The sequence below is a fragment of the Hypanus sabinus genome, chromosome 6 (assembly GCF_030144855.1).
Source record: "Hypanus sabinus isolate sHypSab1 chromosome 6, sHypSab1.hap1, whole genome shotgun sequence".
In the NCBI taxonomy this organism is placed as follows: domain Eukaryota; kingdom Metazoa; phylum Chordata; class Chondrichthyes; order Myliobatiformes; family Dasyatidae; genus Hypanus; species Hypanus sabinus.
Window position 1 is genome coordinate 15,776,731 of NC_082711.1, and position 17,264 is coordinate 15,793,994.

General features: G+C 43.1%; 1 protein-coding gene across 9 annotated transcripts in view; it reads left to right on the top strand.

The window, feature by feature from the left end:
• LOC132395329 (meiosis-specific coiled-coil domain-containing protein MEIOC-like) overlaps nucleotides 1-17,264 on the top strand; it is a 102,734-nt gene that overhangs the window by 76,954 nt on the left and 8,516 nt on the right. For all 9 annotated transcript variants that reach the window (XM_059971773.1, XM_059971769.1, XM_059971768.1 and 6 more), the window contains 2 exons: nucleotides 1,802-1,936; nucleotides 15,969-16,149. In XM_059971773.1, the coding sequence (XP_059827756.1) occupies nucleotides 1,802-1,936; nucleotides 15,969-16,149 (316 nt within the window). The remainder of the gene's footprint in view (nucleotides 1-1,801; nucleotides 1,937-15,968; nucleotides 16,150-17,264) is intronic.

Below are 17,264 nucleotides of genomic sequence, written 5' to 3' on the forward strand. Positions count from 1 at the left end.
AAAGCGGCTCTATAGTGTTAATTACAAGTGATTCTACAAATAGAGCAAATCTAGAGCAGGATGCAGACAGTGTTAGAGGAACTCAACAGATCAGGCAGCAGCTGTGGATGGATATAAACAGTTGGCATTTCAGGCAGAGGCCCTTCATCAGAACTAGAAAGGAAGGGGGGCAGAAACCAGAATAAGAAAGTGGGTGGTCGGTGAAATGAAGGGAGGGAATGATGGATGGAGGTGGGGGGATGAAACGAGAAGCTAGGTGGTGATAAGTGGAAGAGATCAGGTTTGAAGTAAAAAGAATCCATAGGAGAGGACTGTGGATCATGTGTTATGGGGAAGGAGGAAGGGCACCAGAGGGAGGTAATGGTCAGGTGAGAAGGAATAAGAGAGGAAAAAATTTCTGGAAGCTAGAGAATTGATGTTCATACCATCAAGTTGAAGAGTACCCAGAAGAATACCTCCTCCAACCTGAGAATGGCTTCTTTGTGACTATGGAGGAGGACATGGACTAACATATGGAAAAGGGAAGAAGAATTTAAATGGGTGGCCACTGGGAAATCCCACCTTTTCTGGTGGACAGTGAGAAGATGCTTGTACGAAGTGGTCCCCCAATCAATGTCAGGTGTCACCAATGTAGAGGAGGCCGCACCTGGAGCATTGGATACAGTGGATGACCCCATCGAGTTTCAGGTGAAGTGTAGCCTCACCTGGAAGGACTGTTTTGGGGCCCAAATGATGGTGAGAGAGTAAGTGTAGGGACAGGTTTAACACTTTCCTTGCTTGTAGGGATAAGTGCCAGGAGGGTGATCATTGGGGAGGGACGAGAGGACAAAAAAGCCATGTAGACTGATCCTTGCGAAAAACGGAGAGTGGGGGAAGGGAAAATGGTATTTAGTGATAGGATCTCATTGAAGATGGTGGAAATTACAGAGAATGATGTGCTCGATGTCGAGGCTCGTGGTGGTAGGTAAGGAGAAGGGAACTCTGTCTTTGTTATGGTGGTGGGAAGATATATTGAAGGCAGATGTTCAGGAAATGGAGAAGACATGGGTGAGGGTAGCACTAATGGTAGGGTTAGGGAAACTCTGCCCTTTGAAGGATGAGAACATATCAGATAACTTTCCCACAGTGAATGTTAGGCTGACTGATCTGTATTTCCATGGCTTGTCCTTGTAGTTTTCCTTAAATAAAGGTTCATCATTGGTCTTCAGTCTTCTAATATTTCATTTTCTGCTAATGATGATACAAATTTTTCTGTCAGGGCCTCAGCCATTTAATCCCTACCATCCCACAATGTTCTAGGAATCATTCGATCAGACCCTATTTATTTATTCACCTTTGTGTGCTTTAAGACTTGCAGCACCTTTTTTGTAATGTGTTTCAAAGCATCACTGTTTTCTTCACTGAATTCCCTGGCTTCTATGAACTTCTTCTTGTAAATGCAGATGATATTCATTTAAGTCTGCCCATCTCCTGTGACCCCACACATTGAATGCCACATTGATCTATGAAAGGCCCTATTTTCTCCATAGTTTCCCCTTTGCTCTTGATATAGAATCTCTAAGGATTAGCTATTACAAAGCTATCTTGTGTTTTCCCCTTGTAAATGTACCTTTACAAGGAATTCTCTTGATTCTAACAGTTGTGGCTTCACTATAGTAGTTACTTGCAGTTCTTTATTTGTAATTCTCTAATTCATTATCATTGGCAAATTCTACTTTTGTACATTTTTTACTACAAAATTATAATAGGCATATAGGGAAAACAGTAATGATTTCATTTTTTCTCTTTTATTTTTTAACAGACTGAAGCTGAGCTTGCGAGAAATTTTCCTGGAAAGCGAGTGTCCAGTTCAAACAATACTCCTATACCTCGCCTGCCTTCCAATCCTTCAAGAGTAGATCGTTTAATTGTTGATCAGTTACGTGAACAAGCAAGGGTAAGTTTGCTTTTAGTGTTGTTTTTGATTTTTTTTTACCCAAAATGTATGTTATTTTTATTCATTTTCTTCATCTTTAATTGAATATACAGTAGAATTTTAACATTAAATTTACATTTTTTGTCTATATTTAAGCGTATAAAATTATTTAAAATCACTCAGTTAAAATAAGGGTAATAATCATTAAAAAATCCACATAATTTGATGCCTTTGAATTTGACCCAACTCCACGCTGTTATTCAAGAAAAAATGATAAAGCAATCTTTTTTTTGTACCAGAAATATTTATTCTTTCAGGTTAATCTTTCTCATGCAGCACAATTGCATATTGTAGGTTCAAATCTATTAACTGTCCCAGAAGTTTGTTAATAATAAATATTATTTTCAATAGTTTTGTAGTTTATTTTTGTTTTCAAATAACTTTCTTTGACTATGCTATTGATAAGTCATACAGGCTATTCTTAATTTTTTGATAAAATGATTGAGGGTATGAAAAGTTCTAAATCACTTCTTCCCTATTGTTTTGCCATGTTCATCTTTTCATTTTGAAAATAGCACCTCTATGATGCTGTGTTTTTTTATAAATTGTTCTCAAAGAATACTATGTTAATTTGGTCAATTTGTAGCAATGATACTTTCTCCTATCTATCCTGCTTGTTATTTTTATTGAAAGATTAAAATGGGTGAAGCATAGAAACAACAGATGTGTTTCATTGATGAAAAGATGCATTTCAAGATATTATTTTGACTACTTTATCTGCAGGAAGGATTAGAAAATATATAAACACTGTCATTTTTAATCAGTGGTTGAAATGCTAGTAAGATTATTTTGTTGGACCACTCCCCCCACTGAGATTTATACACTGAATCCTTAATTTGATTGCATCAGATATCCTTTATTTATAGTGCCAAATCAAACTAGAGTTTCTAGAAAGTATTGGGACCTAGAGGCAAAAGAAAATAAAATTTAAAAGTAATAGCAAGAATCTGGATAATAGACCGGATGGAACCCACTGCCTGAGTGCTGATTCTACCCTGAACATTGGGTGACCCTGCAGCATCACAGCAGCAGTCCGGGAACAGCGTTGGAATCTGCTGAAAGATACTGAACTTTAAATAAGTTGAGAGACTGTTTCATGGAAAAGAGCACTGCTTTTGGATTAGCACTAGCTTTGTTATGGGGATCATCGCACGCAGGTGTTTCTGGGAAATGGCATGAGGTTTAGGAAGAGCTCAGGAACCTTCTGGAGGAGTTGCCCGATTTGAAAACATAATGGCCTATTAGAGAGTGGAGACTGTGTAGGTTGAATCTGTCTACAAATTCCGGAGAGGCAGCCAGTTTTTTCACCTAATGACTGATGACTAATGGTTAATAGCTAATGACTAATGGTTGATGGAACTATCAAACTGCCGCACTTGCAAAAAATAAAAGGTGGAAAAAGGAAAAGTTGTTTGGTCATTGAGTGGAATCCAGTTACAAAACCTTCGAGTAGACGCATTCAATCTCTTTCAAGTGGGGAAGCTGTATGTGTTCAAAGAAGAAAAAGAAATCCAACTTGACAGTGAAAAAACTGGTTGACCAGGAAAAAGAAATCTGGGAACTTTGAGCTGGAACAGTAGGAGCAATAACCTGGAATCCTGAAAAAGGAAGAAAATCAAGGTAAGATAAAACAACATCAAAGCATCATTAAAATGTTGTACTTGCCTTCTCACCTGTGAACAGCCTGCAGAGGAAATCAAACATGGCTGATTAAACTATTGGGAAATCAGCTGAGCAACTTAAGTTGAGCGAATGACAGCAAAAAGATTATTTTCTCGTCTAGCCAACAGTATTACCAGGACCTGTGAAGACACGTCTGAAGAGGAGCTCAGAGTCAGTTTCAATAAACTCACAATAGAAGCCGAGAAAGTCATGGAAGCCAATGATGATGTGGAGGCCGGATTCATTGCAGAACTGGAGGCGGAGCTGAATACAGAGGAAGTAATAGTGTTAACTGAACAGCAAAAAACCAACCTGACAAAGACGGCAACTGAGTGTGAGTTGAAACTGAAGGAGGTCAGAAGCCTAATCCAGGAGACTCTTTGGACCAACTTTTGAAATGTTGTATTGTTCACAGCACTACAAGCAGCAGAGGATGAATGTAAAAACGTCACTGCTGTACAACCCAATGGCAACCAGGAGGCATATGATTTCATGCTTAACCACCTGCAAGGACTGGTAAAGATAGTGAAGGAGGTGCATGGTCAGTGAAAACGATGGATCCCGCCAGGGGATCAGAAGGAGCTTCAGAGTCACCTAAAAGGGTGACTCCACATCCCCAAGTTGGTTTCCAAGAAGGCCCTCTACATACAGGCAAGGAGAAGGGAGGATGCTGAAAGACTAACACCGACGGCATTGGGCTTTTCTTCCAATTTTCCCACACCAGCCATCAGATTGAAACCAACGGCCCTCCCCAAGTTTACTGGCAGCAAACATGATTGTCACAGGTGGAGAAAGGACTAGGAAGCACTCCAGAGGCAGGGAGAGCTGACTGTTTCAAGAGAAGTGAAAAAGGTCCAACTACTGAACAGTCTTGACGACAAAATCATAACAGACCTTCGCCTCACTACTTATAACACTGTAGCTGACATCTTACATGTTCCAGAAAACCACTGTGGAAATCAAACGTGCATTGCTATTGAAATAGTGAAAGAGTTACAGAAAATGCCAGCTGTCAGAAATCATCAGTTGAAGAAAATCGTGGAATTAATTCAAGCTGTGGAGAAGGCACTTCAAGACTTGAGTGACCTTGGAGACACGGGTGTTATCAAAAATCCGCTGGTAACAAAATCAATTGAAAGTAAACTTCCAGAAACTCTTCAAAAGGAATGGCTGGTCTATGTCACTGACAGGAGAAATGCTGTGGCACCAGATAATCGGTTTGACAGTCTCTTTGAATTCCTCAGAAGGCACGAGAGCATATATGAACAGCTTAAGCAACTGAGGGATGAAGCACCCAGTAGAAGAGAAACCAGGGCTGAACCGAGACATGCCAGAACCAAGTTTACCAAGTCAGGCGACGACCATGCAGGGTGTGTAGTCTATGGTGATGGAAGGCAGAAAAGGAAGCTCTACTTTTGCAAACAGTTTTGAGCATTAAAGCTACTAGAGAAAAAGGCTGCAGTAAGAAAATTGCGGGTATGCAAGAGGTGTCTCGAGGTTCATGAAGACAGTTCATACTGCAACCCCGCCTACCTGTGTAAAAACCAAGACTACAAGGATGAGCATACTCCTGAGCATCATTACTATCTGTGACCCAATGCTGAAATAAAGAAAAGTAGTGCAGGTCAGAAAAAGAGCAGATTTGGTCCAGAGGAAGATAAAGGCAGGAAGAAATATACAGAGGATCAAGAGGAGTTCTTCAGCAAACTTTCACTGGAATTGGCCAAACAATGTCGTGATGTGTTTTCAAACACTGCATCCAGAGCTTTTAGCACTGTGAAAGATGAACTGGGCCTTCTGGTGGAAAGTGGGTTGCAAGAGGTGCCAGTGATTATGATGCTTTTCAAGGTCACAGCTAATGCTGGGCAAAAAAATCAGGATGTTAATTGACTTGGCTTCAAACACCAATTATATAACCCACAAGGCTGCAAACAGACTGAACCTCAGAAGTGAGGAAATCGCTCTTGTCATCCATGGAGTTGGGGGGAGGGGATGAAAGTTCAGGTGGAGACAAAGCAGTACCTTCTACAGATCAGAGTAAACACTCCCAAGGGCACTCTCAAATCACACCAATTGGTTGTTATGGACTAGATAGCATTGCAAATGTCCACAGATATGTGACACCGAAGCAACTGAGAAATTCTTCCCAGACATACCGCTGATGAACTTGTGAGACCCAGAGAAATAAATTTACTCATAAACCATAGAGCAGGTCAGCTAGCGCCTCAGAGAATCAGAGCTGTTGGAGACCTCGTGCTGTGGGACAGACCACTGGGGAAGACGGTCGGAGGAGCACATCCTGATCTCTTTGAGGAGCTGTCTGTGTTGACCCGCATGTCCAAGACACATTTTGCAAGGTCAATAAGAGTGGCTGCTGTAAGATACAAGGAGCTCACCAGCAGAGTCCCAAAGCAACTTGCACCAAACAGACAGGATGGCATCAAGCTCCAGGAGTCAGGTACTTCAGTCATCAACTGGGACTTCCTAGAATAGTGGAAGTGGGATAGTATTGGTGCAGCATGTGAGTCAAAATGTGGGGGTTGCTGCTGCGGAAACTGTCAGCCAGGCGGCAAAGGAATGACTCTTGCTGAAGAGAGGGAACTTGAAGTTGTAAGAAGAGGCCTCACCTATGTCACAGGTGACCACCATAGCAAGGAACCACATTGGCACGCCAGATATGTTTGGTTAGAAGATCCAGCTTCCTTGCCAAACAATAAAAGAACAGTCGAGGCTACGTTTCTCAGGACAGAAAAGCAACTAGCCAAAGAACCCGAATGGAAAGCTGCCTACACTGCTCAAGTGCATGACATGGTCAGTCGAAGGGCTGCAATGAAATTGTCCAAAAACATGGTCATCAACTGGAATGGGCCAGTCTGGTACGTGAGTCACCTTATTGCTCTGAACCTGCACTCTGTCACAACCCCAGTGAGACTCATGTGGAACAGCAGCCAAAAGTTCAGAGGTGTGAGCTTGAACAACCTGCTAATGAAAGGTACAGATGTCCTCAACCAGATTCGCACTGTCCTACTTAGATTCAGGGGTGGAGTATACGCTGCTATGGGTGACATAAAAATGATGTACAATTCGGTTTGGTTGGAAGACCAAGAAGTGCACCTGCATAGATTCCTCTGGCGAGACTCCAAGGACAAGAAGCTGGGGGAATATGCAATCACAAGAGTGACCATCAGAGATTAATCAGCAGGATGCATTGCGCAGCTAGCAATGCGTGAAACTGCTAACCTCCCTCCTTTCACCCACCTCGAAGAGGAGCAACAGGTTCTCTAACATGACAACTACGTTGATGGCATTCTCACATCCCACAACAACCTTGACCGGCTGAAATCCATCACAGCAAATGTGGAGCAGATCCTGAAGGCTGGAGGTTTTGAGCTCAAGCCTTGGGTCTTTTCCGGGCAAAATGGGAGGAAAGAGTGCAGTGACAAGCTGGAGAAGTCCAAGGCAGAAACCATGGTCTTGCCAAACCAAATACGTGATAATGACAACAAGGCACTTGGCCTGGGCTACATTGTAGAAGAAGACAAGCTCTATGTCATGATTGCAATCAATTTCTTGAAGAGAAGGAAATAAAATGAGACTTGATGGAAGCGAGCACACCTATGGAGCAGTGATGTACCTAAGGTGGAACTCGGACCAGGGCTCAGTTGTCAGGCTGGAGGAGTCTAAAGCCAAATTAACTCCCTTGCATCACAAGGGTGATGCTGTCAAAGCAGAGATGTGTGGAACAGTGTTTGCCTCACAGCTGAGAAAGTACTTTGAGCCGCATAGCCGAATCCAAGTTGGGAGGGAACCATTTCGTTGATAGCCAAACAGTCCTTGGTGCAGTACAGCGAGAAAGCTGTGGCTATCAAACATTCTTTGCAAATAGGATCAGAGAGATTCAAAACAGCACAGGGATCCAGGACTGGCGGTGGATTCCTGGTCCGCAAGATATTGCTGATGTAATCACCAGAGGAGCCAGCCCTCAAGACCTGGATGGAGACTCAGGAGTGGCAAAATGGGCCAAAGTTTTTGAGTGAATGAGTGGCTGATGAAATCAGCCAAAGGACTAGCAGCCACTGCCAGGGAAAGCATCAACAAGTTGCAAAAGAAGGCATTTGTTGCTGCTTTGACAAGGGCCAAGGCAAAGAAACAAGAACCAGCACAGAAACAGTATCAGGTCAAAACAGAACAATGGAGACCACCTGCAGTGTCAGCCATCCAAAGCCTTGTGGACATCAAGCGGTTCAGTGTTCTAACTCAACTAGTCAAAACAGTTGCAAGGGTCTGGAGAGCAGCAAAAAAGTTCATTGGACAAAATCAGGCCGCGGACAGTCCAAAATGGGAGGCAGTTTCTTTGGCAGGAGTATCTCAGTAAGGGAACGAGAAGATGTTCTAAGACAATTTTCTAGCTGCACAAGAGGGCGCAACCTTCCCAAGCACCACGACAGACAGGCTGGTAGTCTACAAAAACCAAGACTCTGGGCTGTTGGTTTGCGGTGGCTGAGTGTAAATCTTCAAAGAAGATCAAGTTGGTGTCCTCATCTTACCCTATGATGCCTGGGTGTCCACACTATTAACTCAGAAGGCCCACAATGAGAGTCATGACGGAGTGGCCGGAACCTTGCTCAAGATGAGAAGAAAGGCATGGGTCATAAGGGGAAGGAAAATTGCCCAAAAAGTTGTCAACGGCTGCATGCTCTGCAGGACGGCAAAAGCAAGGAAGTGTCATCAAGTAATGGGTGACTTGCTGCCAGAAAGAACTGAACCTGCTGCACCATTCCATTTCACAACGGTGGACCTCTTCGGACCCTACCAATTAAAAGATGATGTCAAGAAAAGAGTAACACTGAAAGACTGGGGAGTGGTCTTTTGCTGCATGGTCAGCAGAGCCATCCTCACAGAGTTGGTGAACACCCTATCAACCGAAGGATTCCTGATGGCCTATCAAAGGTTCACAGCAATCAGGGGACATCCAAGAAAGATCTGGTCAGATCCAGGCACCAATTTCATTGGAGCAAAACCAGTCTTGGAGGAGCTGTACAGATTCTTGGACGACCTGAACGAAGCAGCCTCGCAGGATACTGTGGCAAAAAATAGAATGGAGTGGATGTGGAAAATCCATCTGCCTGATTCTCCACACAGGAATGGTGCTGCAGAAGCTGCTGTAAGCATTGTGAAGAGTCTTGGAAGGAGTCTGGGCTCAGTTACAGTGAGTTCCAGACAACTCTTCACAGAGCAGCCAACCTTGTCGATGAGCACCCAGTTGACACCAGGTTACAGAGCCGGGAAGACTGTATTCAGTATATTACCCCTAACACTCTTCTACTCGGTCGAGCATCTCAAAGCAGGGATTTAAAAACCTTTGACTTTTCCACCTCCCCTACAAAAAACTCTGAGCAATTCAGTCAGAGATGACCAAGTTCTGGAGGTGCTGGAACCAACTTGCTGGTCCTAATTTGTTTGTCAGGAGCAAGTAGCATACTGCACAGAGAAACATCACAGTTGGGGACATCGTCTGGTTATACGACCAAAATGCACTCAGAGGACATTTCAAGCTTGACAGAGTCGTCAAGACTAATCCAGACAGCAAAGGCAACGTGAGGGATGTCAATGTCAGGATCTTCCCAAGCTACAGTGTTCCTGTGACAAAAGCTCTGAAAGTAACAGCAGGGCATCCAATCTCTCATGGGGGGAAAAAGACAGGATCCAAGCCACCATCCTTCTCAGGCGGCAGGTTGTCTTACTACTTGCTGAGGAACAGATGGAAAGTCAAGTCAACCATATATCGTGAGGACACCGAACTGGGACCACCAAGTTTGCCTTTGAAGCTGGCGATCTCCCCAGCGTTTCCATGGGAAGATCGAGTGGGAGGTGTCAAGTCAAACTAGAGTTTCTAGAAAGTATTGGGACCTGGAGGCAAAAGAAAATAAAATTTAAAAGTAATAGCAAGAATCCGGATAATAGACTGGATGGAACCCACTTCCTGAGTGCTGCTTCTGCCTGGAACATTGGGGGGACCCTGCAGCATCACAGCGGCAGTCCGGGAGCAGTGTTGGAATCTGTGGTAAGATGCTGAACTTTAAATAACGTGAGAGACTGTTTCATGGAAAAGAGCACTGCTGTCACTGCGTTTGGGTTAGTGCTAGCTTTGCCACGGGGATTATCACACGCAGGCAATTCTGGGAAATGGTGCGAGGTTTAAGAAGAGCTCAGGAACCTTCGGGAGGGTTCGCCCGGTTTGAAAGCGATTAGATCTATTAGAATGGTCTCTTAGAGAGTGGAGACTGTGCAGGTCGAATCAATCTCTTTCAAGTGGGGAAGTTGCACATGTTCAAAGAAGAAAAAGATATCCAACTTGACATATAGTCTCATAATTTAAAAAAGTGGTCATTGTAAGCTGGCTGAGCAAAATGAATTGGCATTGGGAGCAGCTTGGAAGAAAGGATCCTCAGTATGAGTTTAAGTAAGATTTCAACCCATTGACTAATTTATGTATTTTCTCATTTATTGTTATCTTAGGGTTTTTGGTTCTCATTATTAATAGATATATGTACAGTAAGACAACTTGTAAATAAGTAAATTGGATTTTTATTAAGATTAATATTTGAATGGACACCATAAGACCAACTTGTAAAACACATAAGACCAAACAAAACTGGTCACACAAGAGTCTGCAAATGCTGGAATCCAGAGCAAAAAACAATGGAGGAACTCCACTAGTTAAGCAGCATCTGTGAATGCAAAGTCCATACATCATAGAACATAGAATAGTACAGCACATTACAAGCCCTTTGGCCCACAATGTTGTGCCAACCCTCAAACCTTGCCTCGCATATAAACCCCCACCTTAAATTCGTCCATATACCTGTCTAGTAGTCTCTTAAACTTCACTAGTGTATCTGCCACCACCACTGACTCAGGCAGTGCATTCCCAGCACCAACCACTCTCTTGAGTGAAAAACTTTCCTCTAATATCCCCCTTGAACTTCCCTCCTCTTACCTTAAAGCCATGTCCTCTTGTACTGAGCAGTGGTGCCCTGGGGAAGAGGCGCTGGCTGTCCACTCTGTCTATTCCTCTTAATATCTTGTACACCTCTATCATGTCTCCTCTCATCTTCTTTCTCTCCAAAGAGTAAAGCCCTAGCTCCCTTAATCTCTGATCATAATCTGTACTTTCTAAACCAGGCAGCATCCTGGTAAATCTACTCTGTACCCTTTCCAATGCTTCCATATCCTTCCTATAGTGAGATGACCAGAATTGGACACAGTACTCCAAGTGTGGCCTAACTAGAGTTTTACAGAGCTGCATCATTACATCGCATCTCTTAAACTCTACCCCTCGACTTATGAAAGCTAACACCCCTTAAACTTTCTTAACTACCCTATCTACCTGTGAGGCAACTTTCAGGGATCTGTGGACATGTACCTCCAGATCCCTCTGCTCCGCCACACTACCAAGTATCCTGCCATTTACTTTGTACTCTGTCTTGGAGTTTGTCCTTCCAAAGTGTACCACCTCACACTTCTCCGGTTTTAACTCCATCTGCCACTTCTCAGCCCACTTCTACATCCTATCAATGTCTCTCTGCAACCTTCAACAATCCTCTACACTATCTACAACACCACCAACTTTTGTGTCGTCTGCAAACTTGCCAACCCACCCTTCTACCCCCACATCCAGGTCGTTAATAAAAATCAGGAAAAGTAGAGGTCCCAGAACAGATCCTTGTGGGACACCATTAGTCACAACCCTCTAATCTGAATGTACTCCCTCCACCACGACCCTCTGCCTTCTGCAGGCAAGCCAATTCTGAATCCACCTGGCCAAACTTCCCTGGATCCCATGCTTTCTGACTTTCTGAATAAGCCTACTGTGTGGAACCTTGTCAAATGCCTTACTAAAATCCATGTAGGTCACATCCACTGCACTACCCTCATTTATATGCCTGGTCACGTCCTCAAAGAACTCTATCAGGCTTGTTAGGCACGATCTGCCTTTCACAAAGCCATGCTGATTGTCCCTGATCAGACCATGATTCTCTAAATGCCCATAAATCCTATCTCTAAGAATCTTTTCCAACAGCTTTCCCACCACAGACGTAAGGCTCATTGGTCTATAATTACCTGGACTATCCCTACTACCTTTTTTGAACAAGAGGACAACATTTGCCTCCTTCCAATCCTCCGGTACCATTCCCGTTGACAACGAGGACATAAAGCTCCTAGACAGAGGCTCAGCAATCTCTTCCCTTGCCTCTTGGAGCAGCCTGGAGAATATTCCGTCAGGGCCTGGGGACTTATCCATCCTAATGTATTTTATCAACTCCAACACCTGCTCTCTCTTAATATGAACATGCTCCAGAACATCAACCTCACTCATATTGTCCTCACTGTCGTCAAGTTCCCTCTCATTGGTGAATACCAAAGAGAAGTATTCATTGAGGACCTCGTTCACTTCCACAGCCTCCAGGCACATCTTCCCACCTTTATCTCTAATTGGCCCTACCCTCATTCCTGTCATTCTCTTGTTCTTCACATAATTGAAGAATGCCTTGAGGTTTTCTTTTACCCTACTCGCCATGGCCTTCTCATGCCCCCTTCTTGCTCTCCTCTTAAGCCCCTTCTTAAGCTCCTTTCTTGCTACCCTATATTCCTCAATAGACCCATTTGATCCTTGCTTCCTAAACCTCATGTAAGCTGCCTTCTTCCACCTGACTAGATTCTCCACCTCACGTGTCACCCATTGTTCCTTCACCCTACCATTCTTTATCTTCCTCACCTGGACAAATTTATCCCTAACATCCTGCAAGAGATCCTTAAACATCGAACACATGTCCATAGCACATTTCCCTGCAAAAACATCATCCCAATTTACACCCGCAAGTTCTAGCCTTATAGCCTCATAATTTGCCCTTCCCCAATTAAATATTTTCCTGGCCTCTCTGATTGTATCCTTTTCCATGATAATGCTAAAGGCCAGGGAGCGGTGATCATTGTCCCCCAGATGCTCACCCACTGCCAGATCTGTGACCTGACCAGGTTCATTACCTATTACTAGATCTAGTATGGCATTCCCCCTAGTCAGCCTGTCAACATACTGTGACAGCAATCTGTCCTGGACACACTTAACAAACTCTGCCCCATCTAAACCCTTGGAACTAATCAGGTGCCAATCAATATTAGGGAAGTTAAAGTCACCCATGATAACAACCCTGTTATTTTTGCACCTTTCCAAAATCTGCCTCCCAATCTGCTCAGTATCTCTGCTGCTACCAGGGGGCCTATAGAATACCCCCAGTAAAGTAACTGCACCCTTCCTGTCCCTGACTTCCACCCATACTGACACAAAAGAGGATCCTGCTACATTACCCACCCTTTCTGTAGCTGTAAAAGTATCCGTGACCAGTAATGCCTCCCCTCCTCCCCTTTCCCCCCTCTCTATCCCTTTTAAAGCACTGAAATCCAGGAATATGGAGAATCCATTCCTGCCCTGATGCCAGCCGAGCCTCTTTAATGGCCACTATATCATAATTCCATGTATGTATCCAAGCTCTCAGTTCATCACCTTTGTTCCTGATGCTTCTTGCATTGAAGTACACACACTTTAGCCTTTCTACCTTACTACCTTTACACCCTTTATTCTGCTTCTCTTTCCTGAAAGCCTCTCTATATGTTAGATCTGGCTTTATTCCATGCACTTCTTTCACTGCTATATCGCTCCGGGTCCCATCCCCCTTGCAAATTAGTTTAAACCCTCCCAAACCATGCTAGCAAACCTACCTGGAAGGATATTGCTCCCCCTCGAGTTCAGGTGCAACACATCCAATCTGTACAGATCTCACCTTCCCCAGAAGAGATCCCAATGATCCTAAAATCTAAAACCCTGCCCCCTGCACCAACTCCTCAGCCATGCACTCAACTGCCATCTCCTCCAATTCTTACCATCACTATCACATAGCACTGGCAGAAATCCTGAGGTCGCCACCCTTGAGGTCCTGTTCTTCAGCCTTCTGCTTAGTTCCCGAAAGTCACACTTCAGGACCTCATCCCTCTTCCTGCCTTATGTCATTGGTACCAACATGTATCATGACTTCTGGTTGCTTTCCCTCTCGTACCAGGATGTCATGCACCTGGTCAGAGACATCCCAGACCCTGGCACCCGGGATGCAACAAACCATGCGGGTGTCCTTCTCACATCCACAAAATCTCCTGTCTGCTCCCCTGACTATAGAGTCTCCAATGACGACAGCTCTCCTCTTCTCATCCCATCCTTCTGCACCACAGGATCCGACTCAGTGCCAGAGGCCCTGCCACCGTGGCTCACACCTGGTCGGTCGTCCTCACCAACAGCATCTAGGACAGTAAACTTATTATTCAGCAGAATGGCTACAGGGGTGCTCTGCACTACCTGTCTACTCACCTTAGCTTTCCCCCTCTGACTGCCACCCAACAACCTACTTCCGGCAGCCTAGGTGTGACTACCTCCCTGTAGCTCTCATCTATGACTGCCTCTTTCTCCGTTATGAGTCGATGGTCATCCAGCTCCTGCTCCAGATTCCTCACGCAGTCTTCCAGATCGCTCAGCCGCAGGCACTTCTGGCAGATGTGACTGCGGGAGAGGGGAGTTCCCCCAAGACTGCCACATCTCACAGGAGAGGCACATCACCATCTCAGGAGGCATTGTAAAGACTAACTGGGAACAAACTCGTCCTCCGCCTCTTCTCGTCAAAGCCTCAAATCTCCACTCCTTCACTGGCTGCTTTTCAGAATTGAGTATGGATGGATGGTAGTGATTATAAAGTGCTGGGCAGCTTAGGGGAAACCTGTGTAGATGGGTGTAAGGTGATGGATAGATAGAAAGAAATTGGAAAAGTGAAGAAATGTAGAATGGGGACCAGTAGAAGTGGGAGAGAAACACATGAAGTATTTGTTATCTAAAATTCAAAAATTAAATGGTAATACCATTTGGGTTATAGGCTACCCAAATGGAATATGAAGTACTTTTCTTCCAGTTTATGTTTGGCCACTGTTTACTATGGTAGAGGGGAATATATGTTTCCTAAAAAAGGAGAACGTCTTAGAGATTCTGGGATGGAGAAACTGAAAGGGATGACATCAGTAGATTTATTGCAGGTATCAGTGGATAGTTTGTCTCCTTAGCTGGAGACGGATGCAGAACGTGAGAGAAGTGCCAGAAATAGTCCAAGGAATTGGAAGGCAGAGTGGAAGTTTGTAGCATAGGTAAATAAATTGACAGGTTCTACATGAGTGTAGGAAACAGTGTTTACGTATTCATTGATGTAATGGAGAAAGAGTTTGGATGGGGTAACAGTGTAGGTTCAGAACAAGGACTGTTCTAAGTAGCAGACAAAAAAGATAGGGGTAGCTGTGGACCATGTAATACCCTAGGGCTACATTTGATTTGTAGAATGTAGGAGGAGTCAAAAGAGAGATTGTTGAGAGGGAGAACAAGTTCAGACAGATTGATGAGAGTATTAGCAGTAATGAAATTACTATAAATGTAGTGTTTACCACTATTTCAGGCCTGCATTCCTGATAAAAATAACGAGTTTAAAAAAAAATAAAATCTCCTAACTCTGGTTCAACTCTCCATTTTCAGTAGTTGTTCAATAACAAGTCTATGCATATTTACCTTTTCAAAACCATTCATAAATTTGTGTAACTCTAATACATTATTTCTTTCTCTGAAAACAACTCCACCTTCCACATCCTCTTGTGGAATGGTCTGATCATTTTTTTTCTGCAGCTTATGCAAGATGTTGAGGCAATTTCAGAAATGTGAATTGAACAGGAACTCTAAGCATGACTAGCATTTCATAAAAAATTTTATTGTCCTGCTTTTCCACTCTTTTTAATAACTTTTTATTTGTCATCATGGTTTGTCTCACAATTATCATAGATTTTTGTCAGTTTATCTTGTAGATCTTTTAACTATTCCTGCACAGAACTAAATGACACTAATAATGTGTTCCCATCATTATCTTTGAACCAGCCTGTTGAAAGATTCTGGCCTTTTTCTGTAATTTTCACTCAATTTTGTCTATAGCTTCTAGCAAATTAGATTATTGCCTCACTTTTCCTACTTCCCGCACATGGTAATCCTTGGATGTGGTTCTGTAAAAGTTTGGTAAAAATAGCTTTTGATATGATGAGGTTTTCTTCAAGGTTGCTGTTTGTTTAACTGAAGGCCATAGAAAATCTTTATGGATTACTACTTATTGTACTTCCAGCAATACATTCTCCATCAGGAATAATATATTCATTAAGAATTGTCTGTGACCTTATATTTGATGTTTGAATTGCATGGCAGGTCTTGACTTTGCTTGGCAAAATGGAACGTCTCCAAAGCTCTCCAGTCCATGCTAATATATCTACAGCTCTCGATTGTCATTTGGAAGCTATTCATTTCACACAAGCACGTCGTAAAGATGAAATAATTAATGCAGCAAATCGTCAGAGACAAGGAGCACCTCGTTACAATGATGACAAGGGTAACTAGTTCACAATGTATTAGTTCCAGGGGTACATAAGGATAACTACAATGTAAATAAAATAGAAGTGAGTGATTGCATAAGCTTTCTTTCTTGTTTAATTTCCAGTACCAAAAGAACATCACCATAATCCTACATGGCAAAATATCTAGGAAACCCAACAGCAATGATTGGTCAGATGTAACTCATGACATTTGGAAACATCATCTAAATAATTATGTCACTGACCTACTTTCCATGAGATTATGGGTTAAGGGTGAAAGCTGAGCTATTTAAGTGGAACTTCTTCATACAGGGTGGTGAGTGTGTAGAATAAGTGGCCAGTGGAAGTAGTGGTTTGATTTCAACATTTAAGGGAATTTTGATTAAGTATATGGATAGGAGGGGCATGGAAGTCTGTGATCCAGTTGCCAGTTGATGTGACAAGGCAGAAAAATAGTTCAGCATGGAATTCATAGGCTGAAGGGCCTGTTTTTATGCTGGAGTGGTCCTTGGGTCTATTACCCTAAGCTAATCCCTTGTGGTAAATTGGTTTATTATCAAATATACTGATGTACAGTGAAAAACTTTGTTTTGTATGCGATTCATACAGATCATTTCATTACAACAATGCATTGAGGTAGTACAAGGGAAAACAATCTGCCTACATGATGTCCATATTCCTCCATCCTTAGCATGTTCATGAGCCTGTTAAAGAGCCTCTTAAACACTTTTATATAGTTGTTTCCACTACACCCCCAAGTGGTGCATTCCAGGCACACACCACTGTAATAAAATAAATAACCTGCCCCATACATCTTCCCCCCCCCACCACCTTAAATGCATGTCCTCTAATATTAGAAATTTTTTCAACCTTGGGGTAAAAGATACTGGGTGTCTACTATATCTGTGCCTCTCATCTTCTATTAAGTCTCCCCTGTGCTCCATTACTCCAGAGAAATAACCCAAGTTTGCCAAACCTCCTCTTATAGTACATGCCTCTCTAATCTGAGCAGTAGTCTAATAAACCACTTTTGCATGCTTTCCAAAGTTTCCACATCTTTCCTATAATGGATACAGAATTGAATACTGTATCCTAGTTGTAGCCTAACCAGAGTTTTACAAACCTATAACAT